At 32.1% G+C, this 20,251-nt stretch overlaps 1 protein-coding gene across 1 annotated transcript in view; it reads right to left on the minus strand.

The window, feature by feature from the left end:
* Positions 1–666: 666 nt before the first annotated feature.
* Positions 667–20,251, minus strand: part of EXOC1 (exocyst complex component 1) — a 42,774-nt gene continuing 23,189 nt past the window's right edge. The window contains exons 11-20 of the mRNA XM_012724232.1: positions 16,380–16,485; positions 12,544–12,588; positions 11,256–11,419; positions 10,581–10,688; positions 9,388–9,464; positions 8,541–8,769; positions 5,735–5,918; positions 4,765–4,964; positions 2,354–2,548; positions 667–1,333 (exon numbers count right to left, since the gene is read on the minus strand). Coding sequence (XP_012579686.1) covers positions 1,181–1,333; positions 2,354–2,548; positions 4,765–4,964; positions 5,735–5,918; positions 8,541–8,769; positions 9,388–9,464; positions 10,581–10,688; positions 11,256–11,419; positions 12,544–12,588; positions 16,380–16,485 — 1,461 coding nt within the window. The 3' untranslated portion in view covers positions 667–1,180. The remainder of the gene's footprint in view (positions 1,334–2,353; positions 2,549–4,764; positions 4,965–5,734; positions 5,919–8,540; positions 8,770–9,387; positions 9,465–10,580; positions 10,689–11,255; positions 11,420–12,543; positions 12,589–16,379; positions 16,486–20,251) is intronic.

Here is a 20,251-nt window from a genome sequence, read left to right on the forward strand (position 1 = left end):
AAGTATGCAGTCTTTAATTTTAGAAATAACTGTCAATCCTACTATGTTATTTGGAAACACAAAACATTCTACTTACTTAGGCCTCCGTAGTATCTTTTAATAGCTTTTTAACTGTCTATATAATTGTCTCCACAAAAGATCTTACATATTTTACATTAGACAGCTCAGACTGCCATAAGAAAATACCAGACTGAATGGTTTAAACAACTTTAATTTTTTACAGTTCTGAGGCCAGAAGTCTGAGCTCAGGGCATGGCTGGGTTCTGGTAACAGATCTGGTAACAAGTCTTCCTGACTTGCTGATGGCTGTTTTTTCTAAGAACTGGTGTGTCTTTTCTAAGGGAACCAGTTCTATTGGATCAGGGTTCTACCCTTATGACCTCATTTAACAACCCACTGAGAGACACCATCTCTAATAGTCATGAGGCAGGGGGCCGTCAGAGCTTCCACATATGAATTTAGGGGGATACAATTCAGTCCAATGTATGTTTGTTGGATTTAGTCTAGATATTAATATTAAATGGTTTTATTTTTCTTATATTTTTAAATGCTTTATGATAAATAGACATGTAGTTAATATTTGTATACTGACATTTGTAAGAACTTGCTTTTATTTTTAAAAGATCACATATCACAGATCTAAAAATAACATTAAATTTCAATTTCTTTGAAAATTTCTTTACTTCAGATTCATTGCTACATAGTCACATAGTCCTTAAAATCAAAGTTTATAACTGATCATTGCAAGTTACCCACATACACATTAAAAAGAAAAAATTCTGTACAATATTATAGTGGTTACATGATTTGTAAGAAATACTGAATTAGTGAAAGTTGAAGAAATCCTACTGCATCACACTTAAGATAACCACTCTTAAATACAAGAAGTTAGGCAATAAAGGAAAATTTTGTGTAGTCATAGAAAAATGCTAAAGGCATTCTGCATTAAGTGCTTTTAAGTTAGTACACAACCTATTAGGCAAATAAAATTGCTACGCAGGTTGGTACTTTTGCTCTTGAATATTTGTAATATATTACCACCCACTTATCTGACACTTAATACAATAAAATTTCAAGTATGGTTTCTTAAACAGTTGCTTGATATTTTTTAATAACGTCTAGTATAAGTGTACTTAGGAGTGCTTTTCTCAGCTATCATTTTTTTCTTATTTCATAAGGTTTAGTGGGACTGTGCAATGCTGGAGAAATAATCCAGGATATCTTGAATGGTGAATTCCATTGTAACACCAGATCCGGGATAACAGCGAGCTATCAAACCTTCAAAGTGCTTGTACTGGCGTATAAATTCATCCTGCATGGAATGCCACACTACCTATTATAAAAATGAAAATAAAAGTTGTAAATTATGGAAGGAAATAACACACATAATTAAGTATGTAGAAACATGTTAAGATTTAATCTAAGAATTAGCATGGGTGGGTAGTTAAGAATAAACATTTGACTTAAGAGGACTCCTAACTCCTTTTACTTGTGATTGCTGGTATGTTACATCACTACTCTGTGCTTCAATTCCTCTTAAGTGTCCCTCATGCAATAAACATTCCTCATAAATTTCTTGTGAAGATTAAGTGAATCAATGTATTAAAGTGGTTACAACTGCATTTGTTGCAATAAATGCTCATTACATTTTAACACAAATGCAGTATCTCTCATGAAGTCTTCCATGATGAAAGTGGAATTTTTCTCATCTATCGATGGGTCTTTCAGTATGGTTTGTGTTGAATGGTGGGGAATAATGAGGCAACTTGGGGCTTGAATCTGCCTCTACCATTCACTATGCAGTCTTGGTCAAGGTATTCCACCTCTCTAAGCTTTTATTTTTTTCATCTGTGTAAAATAATGACAGTAATAGTAGTGCTCATTAAACAAGAAGGGTGTTATTTCTACTTTCCAGGTAGGGAAGTTGAGGGTCAGAGAGGTAAAATAACTTGTCTAAACTCTAAAGTCACGTACCTTAATCTGCAGCCAGAGTACAAACCCATTTCTAGCTCCAGCCGCCGAGCTCAGAACCATTACATATACTATAACTATACCCCACTTCCTTATTTCCCTCAAATCTAATAAACAAGCAAATAAAACACCAACAAAATACATCCCGAGACAAAAGAAAAACTTAGTATCTCAAACAATAAAGTAGAAATATAATCGAGAAAAGGCATATAAACATTAATCCCCCCCCCCCCCGGTAATTCAGAAATCTGATCTCTCTGGACTTTCCTAATGCAATAAAATTGGGAAACCTGTAGCCTATTTCTTGAGAAACTTTTTAGAGAAAAGTAATGTGAGGATGTTGAAGCTAGGATAGCTACAAGAATTCAAGAATTAAGCATACCTGAAGTAAGTTCTCCTCTTCACATAAATGTTTATCAACCTTCTTGTAGAGGTTATCTAAACCTTTTTTCACTTCCTTTCCAGGATATTCTTTAATAACTTTACGAAGTTCTTGCTTGTTAAATGCAAGTTGATAGCTTACTTCTTCCTCTCTTATACCCTGGGCTACACGTGCTTCAACACCTTCAAAGAAATGCTTTAAGGAAATGATAAGAAATAATGTCTAAGACTTGCTTTTATTATCACTAAATTATTAAAAATCTGAATATAAAAAATTAAGTATTTACTGTGTGAAAACAAGACAGTGTGTAATAGCATAAAGGATAACATATCACCTATATCATATCACTTAGACATCCACTGTTAACATTTTCAATTTCTCTTTACTTTTGATGTGTAAATATATAAATGAAGTATAATTTTACATTTTTAGTGTAGTTTCCATTTAATATAAATTTCTCCTATATATAAATTTCTCCTATGTATAAATTTTAGTGCTGCATAATATTCTGTTCTATGACTGTGTCAATGAATTTACTCATTCCTTCAATATTAGATAGTTAATATTTTCACTTTTTTCATTGTTGGTAAAATCTACTAAGAGCATCTATTACAAATACAGTTGCCATAAATATCTTTTATATGTAAGTATTTACCACATATTATTTTTTAACATAAATTTCTAGGACTGTAATTCCTAAGAATCTTAGGTATCCTAAAGATTTTTCGTATCTACAGATTGCTTCCCAGGAAAGTTCAATTTATATTTCTGTCAACAGTCCTATCAGACTTACCATATCATCAATAGCCTTATCTCAACTATAGAAAAATTGTTACTAATTTGATCAGTGAAAAATGTTTACTTGTTGTTTTAGTTCACAATTCTTTGGCTGATGTTAACCTGCTTTCTTATGCTCAGTAGTGCACTCAGGATGTTTGTCCATTTATATACGGGGATCTTAAATCTTTTTTCACTAACTTAAAACCTTTTATAGAAACATACTTGCCTTTGCTGTATTATTACAAAGCTTTTCAGTTGTCCTTTCCGTATACTTGTCTTTTTAATGTGCAGTTTCATTGACTAGCATGCCTTTATGTCAACATCATACTATGTGGTTTAATACTGATAAGACAAATACCTTTTCACTAGAAACTCTCAAAGCAATTATGTATTTATTTTTTGTTAAATTATTAGTTTTTTGATAATGAATTTTTGCTCATTCTGTTCTTGCTGCTTTTAAGTTTTTATTTCTACCTAAGTTTTTAACTGGTTATAGCTGACAGACAAGAAATAAACTGGTATTTTTGGTATATTTACTATGAAGCTTGCTATTTTATCAGAGACCGATACTTTCAACATATCATATGCAATAATATTTTTCCTTAATTTTTTTTACAGTTAGGGTTTTTTCCCCCTTCCTTTTTAATTGAGGCAACATTAGTTTACAGCACTGTATAGGTTTCAGGTGTAATTTCTCATCTCAGTAATTGCAATCTTCCTATCACACCACCCTGCCAAATGTCCATTCCAGGTAACTATAATCTTGACTCTGTATCTCTTATGATTCACATCTTATTGCACTGCCTAAAGTGTCTATAACACTGCTAAATAATAAAGAAAAAAACAACAACAATGTTTCTGTGTTAAATTTGACTTCAAAGGAAATGCCTCTGATATTGCAATCAAGTATCTTCTGAAACCTTTTTTTAACCTTAAAGGAATATCTGTTTTTATGTTTTATGAGGAATTGATTCTGTGTTTCATTAAATGTTTTTAAGTGTTTCTTCAAATTGTTGCGAACGATACATACTTTTTATATGACAGTAATTTTAAGTTAAAAACCTATGAAAGACACTAATTTCACTGTAAACAAAGTCAGTAAAAAGGAACCACTTAAGCTTCCACTATATTACAAAGTTCTCTAAAGATCATTTCTTAAAGATCATACTTATTCTGGGGAATGACTCAAATCAAGACAGAAAGAGAAAAGAAAAGGCAAACAACAAAACAATTTTTGGTCTTCCTTTGATCTTAAAAAATCTTTTGAAGTTAATATCTGAACTTGGGGTGAAGGCTGGCCATTACGAGGTCTAGAGAGAGAAGACTGGTATAACGGAAAAGAAAAAGGCCCTTTACACCATCCGCTCAGCTATGCTCTGGAGTGGCTGCTACAATTTCAATCACATTTATTTACTTTCAGTTTCTTCATTGTTTATAAAATTAAACGAAGTTAATATATGGAGAGTATCTTGTATGTCTTGGCACACTGGCAGCTTCAATAACTGAGTTTCACTCCTTCCTTATCCTCCTCAGTCAATATATGTGCAGATTTAAGATGCTGTTACTCATATGTACATAGACGTATACTAGTTTAAAACTAGGAAAAAAACAGTGAATGAAAACATACTTACATTTAATTTTTCAAGAGGTTGTCCTAAAGAGTAAATGACATAAGACTGAAGATGATCTGTGTATTTTTGCTTGGCTTCTTTTTTTTCAGCTTCCAGACATGAGATTTTCAAACGAGAAAGTGTTGCAAAAATATGGTGAAAGTTTTCCATCATAACAACATCCCTGGGGGTCTTCTGGCTTTCATTTGCTACTTTCTCCACTAAAATCAAAACAGGAATAATTTAATAAAATCCTGGTATGAGTATGGCTATCTTTTGCTATGAAAATAGTTACAGGATTGATTGTTTTCATTTGTAAGTTTAAGAAGTAAAAACAATTCTGGGCTTAATAAGAATACAGTGTACTGAAGGTTCTTCACATCTACTAAAACCTAATAAAATGTCCATGTACATATGGAAACAATATATAATAAAGATGGCTTTTCAAATCAGTGGGAAAATGATGAATTACTCAAAATGCATTAAGACAACCAGCTATTTCCTTTTGAATACACAAAATTAGGAATACTATTTCCACATTTTTCAGGCAAACAAATTCTAAATTGCTTTAGTATTTAAAAGGTAGATAAATAAATGACTACCATCATAACTACAAAGGAAAATAAAGCCAATTTTAAAAAATACTGTAATCACTTAACCTTTTTAAACAGATGTTACTGCTTATCATCTCCAGAAGATTCTAACTACAATGCAAATATAGTCCAGGGTATTATTTTTTTGTGTTTAAAAAACTGTTTCAATTTTGCAGAGTTATAAGTCCACATGGACCCTAAAATGTCAATGATTCTTGATAAATACGAATGGGTTTTATGTACTTTTTGCTTTTTCAAATTCAAGAATTCTTTAATTTCAGAAAATTTAAACACAATTACAGAATATGGAAAATAATTGAATATACCTGTCCCTTCAACTTCTGAATTACCAAAAAATAATGAAAACAAGTAACCAAACATTTTTTAGAAAAGCTTACCATTAACAAATACTCCTCTGATTAGCTTTGTGTAAGCTTTATCCAGATCTCCACGACGCTCAGCATTTTTAAAGATTGATTCTGCGAGTCCAGCAAATTCTTCAAATTCAGCAACAAATGGAAGAATTCCTACTTTACTCTTCTTTGAGATCTTTACTTCTTCCATTTGCCTTATTTGGTTACTCTAGGTTAGGCAAAAGTGAGAGGCAGTCAAGCAATTCAGACACAGCTTATAATTATAACCAATATACACAATGCAGAAACAGGACATAATTCATTAGCTGTAACATCTTGGATGCTTACTAATAAAGATGAATACCATTGGGGTAACTAAGAATAACTTTCTATAGGTTAAAAAGTACATCTATTTTTTTAAAAAGTACATCTATTTTTTTAAAAAGTACATCTATTTTATTTAAGAATATAATGTTAAGGAATGATAAGGAAAAGAATCCAAATTATTTAAAACAAGATGTCTCAAGTCTTCATTCAAAATAAAAAAAATAAACATTTCTATCATTTATGAAAGATAAGGCAATTGCCCATCTGGACAGGGCAGATACCACAGTGCACACAGGATCTCTCTGGGTTATTTTTGGCTGGTGACCATGTGCTGGGAACAATAAGTATTTTCAATTTTCAGCAGCCTAAAACTTGCTTGGATAAATTCTGAATTTTTTGGGGAAGTGAGATGACAGAAGATGGTCAGGATAGGCATTTCTACTATGGATTTGCATTATATAGTTTTCTATGTACCTATTAGTAATTCTATACTGGTTTAACACAGTACTTATGTAGGATAGTGACAAAGTGTAAAAGACCTATTTCATATAGACAGAATCCGGACAGCAAGGTTCAGAAAGATCCAATGGGTTCAATTATGGTCCTGTGTACTTCTTGGGGATTTAGCTCTAGTCATAGTGAGAATTATACTGCCAAATATTGTTGGACGATTTCTTAGCTTTTACTAAAATTTCCTCGCATTGAGATTTTGAGAGTATTAACTTGAAACCACGGCATATGGATTATAAAATAAACTGCTTTTAGGCTACAGGCACTAGTATTTTAAAGCTCTGTGAGCACTATCAGCCACTTCATCTTATCTTTACTACTACTCCACTTCATCGGTATTGATCACTGTGAGGAGGAAAAGAGGATGCAGTAGAGAAGGTAGGGTAGACTGCGGATGCTGGAACCACACTGTCTGGGTATAAATGCCAACTCTGCCACTTTTTATTGGCCTGGGGAGATGAGAGTTTGTAACTGTCTGGGTTAATTCTACCTTATATTTATACTGCCTGGTCTTTAGAGTACCAACATTCTTTAATAAGCTATTATTAATTACTATACAGTATCATTATCACCTAGTAATATAGCACTCTTCCCTACTACTGCTATTACCACCACCACCACCTTACGAGCTGTGAGTTAATAAATGCATTTTTTTTCTTTAAATGAAATAGAAATTTCTTAAATTGAGGTAACACTGACTTACAACATTGTGTAAATTTCAGGAGTACAGTTTCACAACTTTAACAAATGTACACACTACATATATCCATCACCAATGGTCTAGTGACTATACTATCCCAATAGGCTCTTACTCTGTGCTAAGCAATGTGCTTAAGCACTTTGTTTGAACCCATATCTACCTCTACCTGATATTACACCTATGCCTTTAACAATTATGTTTGATTGGGTTGAAAGCTATTTCATAACATTTACAAGAAAGTCTTCCTGTTACAAAAGTAGTGTCCCTGTGAAACTCATCTCAACCTTTGGTAGCTCTTCCTTTTCCTTTCAACTATTAGTTTGCTATCAGACCTTTCAGGTTAATTACCACCTCTGCAGAAGGGGAAGGATGAGGATAGACTTAAAATTTTATAGTATTTCAAACACCAAATAAGATCATTTGGTATGGAAGGAGGAATACCACGCCTATTAAGGTGATAACTTAAATTTCTACAGAGGACATAGACTGCTCTTATGCTTTTAAAAACTCAATAAATATCATTTGTTTAAGCTGAAAAAAAAAAAGATACAGGTTTTAATCGCTCTTATTCTTTTTATCTCCTATGCTGAGGACATTTAAGGGCTGGATATAATTTAAGGTTATGTAGCAGAAATAGTCAAATGACACATACCCATTAGTACAAATACTTAGTTGCACTGTTGTTAGGATATCAGAGAAAAATGAAAAATAAATAAATAAATACATTAATAAAGAACCTTTATCTAAAAAGACATGGTTCAGCTTTATGTATATGTATGAGCTTATCAAAATCTACAGGCAATAAATTTATTAGTGACTTCTTCCCTACCAGAAAGAGAAAAATGATGATGTTAGATGGTACTATAAAAGCAATTTTTTAAATAATATGATTAAAGCTATTAAAATAATAAGTAATTTAACTATCAGTTAAAATAAATGCAATTAGTAATTTTCTTATCTGAATGTGGTAAAGAAAGAAAATAGTAATGAATTCAAACAATAGTTTTCATTAAATCCATTGTTACACATCAGTAAACTGAATTTCAGCTACTCAGTGGATCTCTTAGGCAGCTGCTAACTATGCCACCTACCACAAAACTTGGAAAGAAATAGATCAGAAGAGAAACTAATCAGCACAGTGCTGTTCAACAAACACAGTTCCACATATGTTGTAACCAACACCTTGCTTCAAGACTTTGGTGGATGTGAACAATAGATCCCCAAAGGAAAGTTGGAAATCTTTTGATTTAAATAAGTTTACCTATTTCTTTTTTATAATGATTAAATTCTGAGTTACTTAAAAAAAAAACTTACAATGCATTTGTCAAAGTTCCTTTTGACAGTCACCAACACATTTCCTAATGTAGTACTTAGAAAAGAAGCAGGGTCCACATTTTGAGCAGTCCACACATGATGACTCATTTTGACTAGCATGTAAAGGGAGTTAAAGCTGTCAATTTTGTCTCCTAATGCAATTAGGTTGTTAAGTTCTGGCTCAATGCAGCGAAATATTTTAATCATCATTTGGCGGATCATATCTTTCCTGTTCAAAAAAAATACATAGAAAGTTATATGCTTCAGGTGTATTCAGCTTTAACTTTAATCCCTTGACTGTATACAAAATGACTAAGGTTTAATTTCAGTTAAAAAATGCCCAAATATCATGAACTATAATAGTTTTCAATAAAAATATTTTTTGACATTTCAAAATAACTGTCATTTGTAAAGGTGGGTGTTGAAATGTGCTTTGTGACTTCTGAGAGATATACTGCAACTCAAATGATGCTTCCTACTAGCAAACACCAAAATTTGCCACAAATTCCATGAACAAAGAACTTCAGATCATAAATAAAACCCATTTTAAAACCATATCATATTCCAAAACTCAATGGACTTGGCCAGAGCTGAGAGCTTCAGGTTACTGATAGTCATCTGGACTCTTATTGGCAAGCACTCCTCTATACTGCATTAAAGTGTTTTTTTTTTTTTTTAAGATCAACAATAGAGAATGTAACCAACATACTCGGATGGCACACAGGTGACATGGTGATGGGAAGCCCATGGGATTACAACTGAGATGGAAAAAGGCACAAAATGATATAAAAACAAACTATTCTATTATTAAAAAAAAAAAGTCAAAAATAGAAGATAACCAACATACTCAGATGAAACAGGCAGTGGTGCACCAGCATTATGTTGCCGTGAAAACATGCCTCCATCTAGTTCCTCTGCTTCAGTCTGCAAAAATCATTCAAGTACTTTAATAATAAAAGACCAACAATTTGACTAGTTTATATAACAAAAGCCTGCCCAATCTTATAATTCCTAGGAGAGAATACATTATGAAAAAATAATGATTTGTAAAGGCAGTCCTACCTATAAATCTATACAATTTGGTATAGACTCTTTAAGCTGTTCATTCAAGACTTTTTCTTAGATTTTACTGTGGGATGAGAAGTTGTGCTTGTGTGTGTGCACACGAGGGAAGGAGAGGGCAGAAGTCTCAGGAGAGGGTGGGGTTGGAGGAGAGTTCAACAAAAAATAGAAAACATCTAGAAACAACCTACAAGAGGACTTCAAAATTGAAACAAATCTCATCAACCACTTTTTAATACAACTTCAGCATTTAAGAGTTATGTTATCAAGAATTTTTATATAACCAACAAGTAAATTTACCACAAGCACCACTGCTATGTCCCCAACTATTTGAAATAATTTTTCATTCATTTTATGACCACTTTCTGTATGTTGGTTCTTTGAGGCTTAATTTTTTGAGATGACCTTAATTTAAAAGCCATTCTATTTGTATTATGCTTAATTCTTCAAAATACTTCAGCAAATCTTATTTTATCTTCTTACATTATGCCACCCTAGAGACATGTGGAACAGGCATTATTGTATACATTTTATAGATGAGGAAAAGCATTGAGTTAAGGTCCCATAGTAGTTAGTAACAAAGTCATTAAAAAGATTCAGACCTGAGGTCTCACCTTTTTGTGTGTGTGGCCATAAAGTATACACTTAAACATCTTTCTTTTTTGAAAACTGTGTTTTTTTCTTGATAATGACTCAAATGTTAAAAATGCTTTAAAATTTTTTTTCAAAGTAAATGCAGGTGTTTTTCTCTCCCTTACAAATTTAGAGACTATTTAGGCCTAAGATATAAGTGTTAAATTATACTCAAACTCTATCACTGTTTTTATTACACTGTGGTATGAAAAATTATTTAAAAAATTCTTACCTTGTAAATTGTTTCCTTTTCCTGTCCTACTACTGAAATTGTGACAACATATCAATTAGGTTAATTATGCTAGAAATCATAAATACCAACAAATAAATAAACAGAAACCATACCATGTTTCCAGGCATACTTTGATGTTGCTGTAGTTTGAAAAATTTACTTATGAAGTCTTGTTCTGCCAGACATAAGGGCTCCAGTTCACTCAGTACCTGTTCAAATATCTGAAGAAAACCAAAATGATCCTATAATGAAAAAACTGCTTAAAATAACATTCCACATTTAATTAACTTTGCTGCAGGGATCATAGATAATTTCAATAAACCCCAAGGACAAAATCTATGATTGACAGGGCAATCCATTATTACCAGGGTATAACAGGGCCAGAACATACCCAAAATAAAATCACACCAATTATTCACTTCAAATCTAGAAAGAGGAGCTTGAACCATACATAAATTTTAAAAATTTACTTAATGCTTTGTAGAAAATAGCTGGCTTCATAAAAGCTGTTGTGACTTCTATACTTTGTAGTTGTTTTAAGAACTCTAAGATACAAGACCTTTATGATTTGTAATAAATTTTAATAAAGTGGTTCTGTTACTTAATTCTTTACATTTTAGTTGCCATGTGACTAGTATTATTTTCAGATTCAGAACTGGAAAGTTACACACTATTAATATTTAGGAGAGCCAACAGATCCTAAATGAACGAAAACACTTCAAGCAACAATAAACTTCTGTTAGAAAACTACTATTCATGTTTAAGAATTACTCATTATTTTATTTTACCTTGTCAAATTTGGTTCTGTCAGCCACATCCAGATCAGAAGCCGACATGTTTCCCATATCCAACAAGGAAGATGACTGGGATCTACGATTCCCTGAACTCTGAACACTGAGTTTATTTAGACTAGAAGTTGATCCAGTTAATTTCCCAGAGCTTCCATGAAGACCTAAGAAATAATGACACTTTGAAAGTTGTGACCTGCATAAATTAAAGAGCTACAGCACAAGTCAGGGTTATCTCCCACTGTCTGCTAGAGCTCACATTAGTGAACACACCTACCACAGGGACAGTATTTGCATCCTATTTCTGAGAACCCATAGAATAGGATAGAGAGGAACCATAAAGATCATCAGCAACATGATCTCTCTAAACTGAAGTGGATGAGAATTTCTTTCCCTTTCAAAAGACTTGAGTATGGATGCAGGTTAGTAACCCCTACTAGTGTACTCTCTAAATGACTTAAAAAACTGTTATATCGCAGTATTACTTGGTGCTCCTTAAATCAATACATTAGGTTGAACCACATGAAACTGCCACACTCGGTCATTCTTGTCCTATAAAAAAAGTCAATTACATATGATTCAACTTAATACAGAAACTCTACTTTTACAGTAATTGAACAGTTTATAGCTAAACAAGACAAAAAAAATCACCCTGAAAACTTGGTATTTTTAAAATACAATTAAAATATGATACAATTTTAATCACTTTAATATGAAAAACATTTATGTTTTGGTATAATCTTTGGTATCCATCATAGCTATGAGGAAAAATAAGAACAACATGGCTGAATAATATCCTCCACACATCAAGGAACTAAAGGATTCAATTTTTACAAGAAATAGGATGTTTTTCTCAACATTCAAATTAAGTAATACTTTAAAAAATTCTTCTTGAATATGTCTCAGTTAACATATAACAGTATTTGCTTATGATCAGAAGGGGCAAATGAAGAGATAAAAGGCTTCTTTATGAAATATCTGACCACATCTCTAAGATATTTATAGTTTCTAAACACAGCCTGAAAACAAAAGTAGAATGGTTAAGCCTTTCATAAGTTTTCAATGAAAAGTTTTACCATCTGCCATATGATATAAACTATGTGTATGTATATATATTTCTTGGATGTGGCCATACCAATGCTATCATGTTGGTTTTCTTTCACCAATACCTGGCTACTCAGACCAAACAATATTTTTGGTGTAACTTTTTTTCAAGACAAACAACAAATTTCTAGACATTAAACGGACATGCATTGAGAATACCTACTAATACACTAAGCATACTCACTCTCTGTTTCCTGTTTGACAGCACTCTCTTTTCGAGGCAGTGTAGCTGTGATGGATTAGGTTGCAAGCATCAAAGACAAAGACAAGTTAATAAACTGCAATTTGCACAAACCATGCACAAGAGGAAGTTAAAGCTCTAGTTTAAAAGACACATGCAAAGAACCATGAGCATCAAGTAACGAGAGGTGCAAACACATGTTTAGTTGGTGAGCTACTTTTGAAATATGATGAGAAAAAACTTTAAGTCTTTTAATGTATAGTTTTTTACTCAAATATTCAAGTAAAAATATATTTGTAACCCCCTCCATACTTTTTAAATTACTCTTTAAACAGTATTTTAAGCTGTATATTTAAATTTAACAGATTGCAAATTTTAGTTTCTGAAAGACATAGTTCAAGTAAATAATTTAACACAGTGGGAATTTATTAGAATGAAGTTGTAGATTTAGACATTAAATATGTCAATAATCGTGTATTCCCTGAAAGCTCGTGGGAATCACCACTGCACTAAACGATTCTATACTATATCTGATAAATAAATATATATATATATATATATATATATATGAATAGGGCTTTAAGAACATTTCAAAATATCAAGTGGAACTGCTTAGTAAAAGGTTTTGTGAACATCTAAAAGGAAAAATATCTACCATAATAACACTAATTATCAGGAGATGGAGGAAGAGTAAAGCTGCTGGGACAAGTTTAATAGAGGAGTTTGAGGCTTTTAAGGGTCATTTGACATTTCTTTTATCCTAGAACTACATGATACATTAGAGCAATTGTAGAGCTCATTTTGTGAAACATTCTGAACTGAATTAGAAGTTAATGTGAAAAACAAAGAAATAAAATATAGAATGAAACAGAAAACTAAAGAATAAAACCTAACAGTATGAAAACTGAGAACAATGTGCCAGCTGTCGCTAGCCTTGCCATAGATGAAAGTTCAAGCCCAAGTATAAGCTACCACTTGTCACATCAATAAATGTCTGTCTTCCCAGCCTAGGCTCCCAGAAGCTCTACAGAACAGGAAACAATAAGGCTGGACATTGGAGTGACAATTACAGACCAGATCCCCAGGTTCCAGACTCCCAGTCTGGATGGTATCTCCTGGTAGCTACGAAGGTCACGCTGTTCATCAGTTTCATAACAATGCCTAATATTTCTTTTATTTTTTTAATAGTAAAAATACAGTTATTACTTGTGCCTATTAATTATAACTGGAGTCCATGAAAAGTTTATCATTTATCAGCAACAAAAATGATATTCCGGTAAAGCTTTAACTGTCTGTAAGTATCCCATTACAAGGGTCTTTGTTCATTACTGCAGTCTCAGCACCAGCAATGCTTATAATAGATAACTGATAAATATTTATTGATTTAATCTCCAGTCAGTGCTAAACTCAGTCTTATATTCAAGATTCCCTGTTCAATCAATAAGTTCTCCTAGTTTAGTGGAAAAAAAAAAGATTTTGACATAAATTAAGGAATTTGGAATATTAAATATAAGGGAGGCGATAATTATCTAACTGCATTTGTAATGGACTGCAATAACATATGTATTTGTGTTATTTTAAACATAGAAAGAAAAAAATAGTGATTTTAAAAATAATTATTAAATTTCTCTGTCACTTCGTTAAGTACATTTATAGACTACAAAGAGAAAAAAATTACCAAAATATCAACTGTGGAGGAGAAAATTCCATATTCCTGAGGATATCAAAGTAAACATATTAATCAAAAAAGGCAAGGACCTATATTTCAAAGAAGAGATTTTCCTGGCATATTTAACATTATTTTGAATTACTTGGACTAAGTATCTGTTAAAGAGTCAAGAGTGGTTCAAGAGAGATTATTCCCCTAAATTTACTGTGATTCTACCACCTACACAATTTTTTATAAAATACTTTCTAATTAACCTCTATAAACCAAAATTTTCAGAGCCAGTAAAAAACATGAAGTTTTATTTATAATTACTTAATTTTGATTCATTGAGAAGTTATCTTTCTCAAATTTCAGGTTTTAATTTATAATAACTATTAAAATTAATTTAAGCATAATTTGAATCAATGAAAAAATATCTTTTCAAAAAAAAGCCTTACTTATTTAAAACTTAAGTCACTTGTAATTTATTTTTAAATGCTGACTATAGGTTACTCTTCAAAGATAAACCACAGTTTTTATCCTTTAAATTCTCTGCATTATTTAGCTCTTCTGCCTTTATAACTGATAATGTAGAAACTGAAACTGTTATTTTCTGGTGCCATCAACCATCACAAATTACCCTCCTATGCCTTATTATTTAACAGATACATAAAAGGACTGTTTTAACAATGTTTTAAATGATATAAGAGCCTTCTAATTATGTATTAGGTTAATTTTAAAATGTTTTAGATAATAAGAATTTAAGAACTTTTCAAAAAAAAGTCAGAGGAGGGGAAATTTGGACCTCAGGTTAGTGCAACAACATCATTGAGACACTACTGTACTTGATTTAAATTATACTATTATTATGCTATTTATCTCTGTGAATCTTAGGCTTGATAAACTATTATGATACTGGGATTAATGACTTTCTGAGGAGACAATTTTAGAAAGTTTGCTCTTTTACCTCCAGTTTTCATAAATTGTAGAGTTCTCTTGAAATGGTTCACTAACAAGTGGTGACAAATATACTTAATGAAAACATTAAACATGTAACTGCATTAATAGTATGCTATTTACTCAAAAAAAGCATAACATACCCACAGTGAAACATTAACAAGAATATAAACACACTGCTGTTTGAAAACAATCAACCTTTAGGATGAGTTAGCATTTCTGTTTCCAAAAGCCTATTGCCCCAAGATTTTCACTAGTATCATTACCTAAGTGTAATATATTCACACACAGATTAGAACCGTTTCAGAAATAGACTAATATAATCCAGTGCTGCATTAGAAAAACAACACTACCAATGATGTGCAAAATAATTAATAACTCAAGACAGTTTTCTTTGTACTCAAGAATGAAAAGATATGCTATCAATTTTCAACCCTGATTTCTTATTGAAGTTACTTAGGGCATAGGCTCCTTTCAACAAGCAAATGCTAAACTCATGATTCTAAAGGGGAACTATGCAGACACACTGAAGAATACACATTTTAGCCATTTAAGGCCAGGTTTTGACTTGAATAGGCACAGAACTCCATCCAAAAGGAAATCCAGAGATGGGTACATGCAGGAACAGAATGTGGCCTCAGCAAACCATCTTCCTCACAACTTGATACTTTCACTGGCTATCCTTTCAAATCAGGTTTTGACCCTTTAACATGTTTTGGGGTAACAACATGTAATTACAGGAGAAATTTTGGTAATATTTTTATAGTCCCTTGGCAGGGGAGAAAATATTTGTGAACTTTTTTTTTAAATCAAAATAGCCAGTGAAGTAAGAAGCCAGGAATCATTTTCATTTCCCTGTAGAAAGCAATGTCTTAGATCAGTGGCTTGATCTCAGCTACAATAAAGGCCTTTTAGAATGTCAGGTACTGAACCCTCAACATGTGTTCCTTAGCCTAACACTCTTATCAGGCTGCACTTATTTTCTGACCAACTGCTTTTAATTATAGCATAAATATACAATTGCTGTCAGATTCACACACCACAATTCTAAATAATAAAAACTATACTTACATATAAATATTTATTCTAAGAAATACCTATTAAACCAAACCAATACATAAGGCTTACTTTCAATAATTCTTTGGTATCTTCTTCCACCTTGCTGAAAGAGTCTTGGAAATATCATAAATAAAACCATTTAATAGCAAACAAGAACTGAGGTGCGTAAGCTTACCAAACTTCTTGCTTTCTTTAGTAGTGCCAGTCATCTTGATCTTTGCAACTTCAAAGAAATCTTTAATTTCTCTCTCATACAGTCGTGATAAATAATCCATGTAATTCTTAAAAATAAAAGTAACATGTTCTTCTTATTAATAAGACAAATATTCCAATTTCTGTTTTACCTTTCCTCCCAAATCCTGTGCCTGTTTCATAATTTTGTGATTGATATATTTCACAAGATAGAAAAAGCATGTTATTTTCTATTGAACAGGCATTACGACATTAACAATTCATAATAACATGAAATTGAACATAATCAAACATTTTTATTTTTATGCATAAAATTCCAGATATTTAAAATATAATGCAATCATACTGTGTTGGATCTCTGAGTCAGAGCAATCACATTTTCCTAGCTCATACTTTAATGGCTACACAATATTACATTTTGCTAATGTACCACAATCTAGTAAACCAATCTCGTTTATTGAGGCTGATTAAGTAGTTTAATGTTTTGCTATGATGGACAATGTTACAATAAGATTTTCATGACTAATGAATTGTTTCCTTGGAATAATTTCCTGAGGGTGGAATTAAAAGGCCAAAGAGGATAGGAATCCTGATAGCTCTTCCTCCATCATGGCGCTTTAAACCAAGACAGTGTCAATGCTAATGAAGAGGAACCTCTCCAAAAGTTATTTTCAGTAAGAGTTTAATTAGTACCGCTTACAGTTTTCATAAAGATTTGATTTTTTAAAACAAATTTGAAATTTTCTAGCTTAAATGAAATCATCTATTATTTAGCATACAATCCCATTTCTTTTTGCTTACAATTCTGTAAAAGTAATTTAAACCCTCTAGAAAGATTCTTCAACAGTGGGAGACTATATATTTTCCCAAGTCCCAAGTTAAATGTTGTATACAGACTATGACTAAATTTAAATACATCCAGAGAAAAAGCCTGTAACTAGTCTTTTAAATTTTCATGGAATCTAAGCTTTAAATTTCAAATTAATATGTTCAGTTTCAGAACATGATTTCCTTTAACATCAGGTGCTCCTTGCAAAAGGCCTATTTTGCAAATACTTGTATTCTGACAGTTCATCACTAATATTCTTAGGCATTTTATAGATAGATCATTATAAGATAGCTTTTGGAATAAATATAAAACAGATCCCTTTTCAAATTATGGCCATATACAATTTCCCAAACAGCGTTTGTAAGAGAAGTTAATCAAAAGGAAATTCTTTTTATTTTTTTATTATTATAATTTACTTATATGTATTTTTACAACATTCTTCATTTTCATATAATATATTCTTTATCATCTTGTATATAGTCCCCAAGGAGTTCCCACTACCAATTCACCCATGTACCATCACCACAGTTAAAGGAGAACCTTTCTATGATATTTGTAGGCTTTTAAAGCAAATGTAAATTTTTAAAGCAAATTACTACTTCATTGGACAGTCTTATTTTTCAATAACTCAATTTTTCAAGTTTAAATTCTCATAAAAATATTGCAAATCAGTAAATGACCAATAAATGGGAAATTAGCTTCTTACTACTTGTAAAATCCTTATCAGTGGGTGGTTTTTATTCACATCACTCAACACAGAGATTGCATTTTGATATCTCAATTGTTTAAAGTGTACATTACTACCCAAGCAATTGAAATAATTTCAAATTATGTATCTAGGAGAAAGTGACTTGGGCAAATTATTGACAATAATACCCTTTTTCCCAATGAAACTCAAATGACTGTATACCTGCTCCTCAGTATGCACAGAATTCAGTGATGGGAAAGTCCACAAACAGGTGTGACCATTATTCACTTACTAAATTCTGATATATATACTACTGTGCATATGTATTCCTCTTAGCACCTTGTATATGCACCTAACTTAAAATTCCACTGTTGTATTTATAATATTGTTATCTCAGTCTTTTCAACTTTACTTTGTGTGGACTATAGAGATCTATCTATCTATCTATCTATCTATCTATCTATCTATCTATCTATCTATCTATCTAATCTATCTAATCTATCTATCTCATAGAAGAACTAGGATATAGGCCAGAGGTTTGTGGCTGCAGGGTATCAAAGGATTCCCCAGAGACAGAATGGGGAGCAGAACAGTCAGATTCACTGAAATATATGAGACAGAAGAGGTCTGCTGCACCATTTGAGTTAGTTACCTGGCTGGGGATCAAAGCTGGGGACCAGTGATAGCTCTGTGATTTAACCCCTAGACCACCAGGGAGGCCCTGGATGATAGAGGTTCCATGTTTTACCTTTTCTTTATAGCACAGGGCAAATTCTAGAGATGTAGAACTGTGGGTGAGAGATACCTAAGTAGTCTTCAAGACTGACTGTCATTCACAGGTCAGTAGGACAGTAAAGTTCACTTACTATCCAAGCAAGGATGAACCTTCTCTATTATCCTTCTACATGTCACACAGAAGGGCCATAGTTCCAGAAGGCAAGAATCTGGGCGTTACTGGTCATTACATGGCCAAGGCACCCTTAATTCCATTGGCTCAAGTTATGTACACCAAAAATCAGAACTTAAATTCAGCCATAAGTAGAATTGGGGCAGTGGTTAGTGATAACATTTGGCTAAATACTTTGGAATAGTCTTTCCATGGTTCCTGCCAAAATGTGTGATTTATGAATAACAAAGCCAGCTTTTAAGATTTTTCTTTAGGTACAAACCCTACTCAGTTAACTGCAGAACCTTTAGATGGATCTAAAGCACTGGTCTTGCCTCACACTTTACATTTTTTTCCTTGAGTGACTTATGCTGATGAAACATAGGGAATGCTGTATGGCAAGAGATATATTACCTTCAGTTTAGAGGCAGTTTTTATTGCTGAAAGTATTTCTGCTGAAAACAACTATAAATTAAAATCTTACTGATTAAACTCTTAGAGAACAAGCCCACACCTCAACCCAGAAGTGTGATCTGCACATACCCAACACAGCACAAATAAATTATCTGGGCTTGACTGTTTTTCCTTACTACAGAAACACTAGTTTGCCTGTTTTCTTTTTTCATATCTTTCTTCCCTGTCCTTTTAAATAAAATTCCTGTCTTTGATAATACTTCTGCAACCAAATTAGATTATGAGTTCAAATATAAAGTCTGTCAAAAGTTTAAACCACAAGATCAAGTAACATTCCTGGAAAATAAGTCAATTTCATTTAAAAAAAAAAAAGCTCATTAATATTGTCAACGTGTACTGTGAGCAGAGATGATTCCATAAATCATCACTCGGTTGGCTATAATCTTTTTCTTTACTTTAAATTACATTCATGAATACTGCATTATAGATAAAGATAGGCAATAATACTCACTGAGAACACAATTAGGCAAAAAGCTTATTGATTACTTATTTGAATATTCACTAGGGGACAAAGCACATGTTGGCACAAAACTCTTAAGAAGATATAATAATGTTTAATTATTCAAAATAATAATCCTCCTAAAAATTCAAAAGGCAAACAATTCCAGTAATGTAAATATTTTTCCTTAAGATATCTCCAAATCAGAATTCTGTTGAATGAAAACAAAATATAACACAACAGTAGAGTTGCATAAAAGTTAAACTAATTCTGAGGAACATAAATAATCTTATCTAAAACAGCTAGCCAGGTAAGATGTAATATAAACACCTCAGGATACTTAGATTCTTCTTGAAAAGCATTTTTTAATTATAATTTTAAAATATCATTTACTTTACTATGGTTTATTTCCCTTTTCTTGCAATATCAATCTAGAAGTAGAGGGAGTCAGATTTTACCCTAAGTGGAAAATGCACTCTGCAGAGAGAATACTTGAAGACTGACATGTAATGAAAGTCCCTCTGTCAAGTAGGTTGACA

This window comes from Condylura cristata, unplaced genomic scaffold (assembly GCF_000260355.1).
Source record: "Condylura cristata isolate star-nosed mole 26May11 unplaced genomic scaffold, ConCri1.0 scaffold00012, whole genome shotgun sequence".
In the NCBI taxonomy this organism is placed as follows: Eukaryota; Metazoa; Chordata; class Mammalia; order Eulipotyphla; family Talpidae; genus Condylura; species Condylura cristata.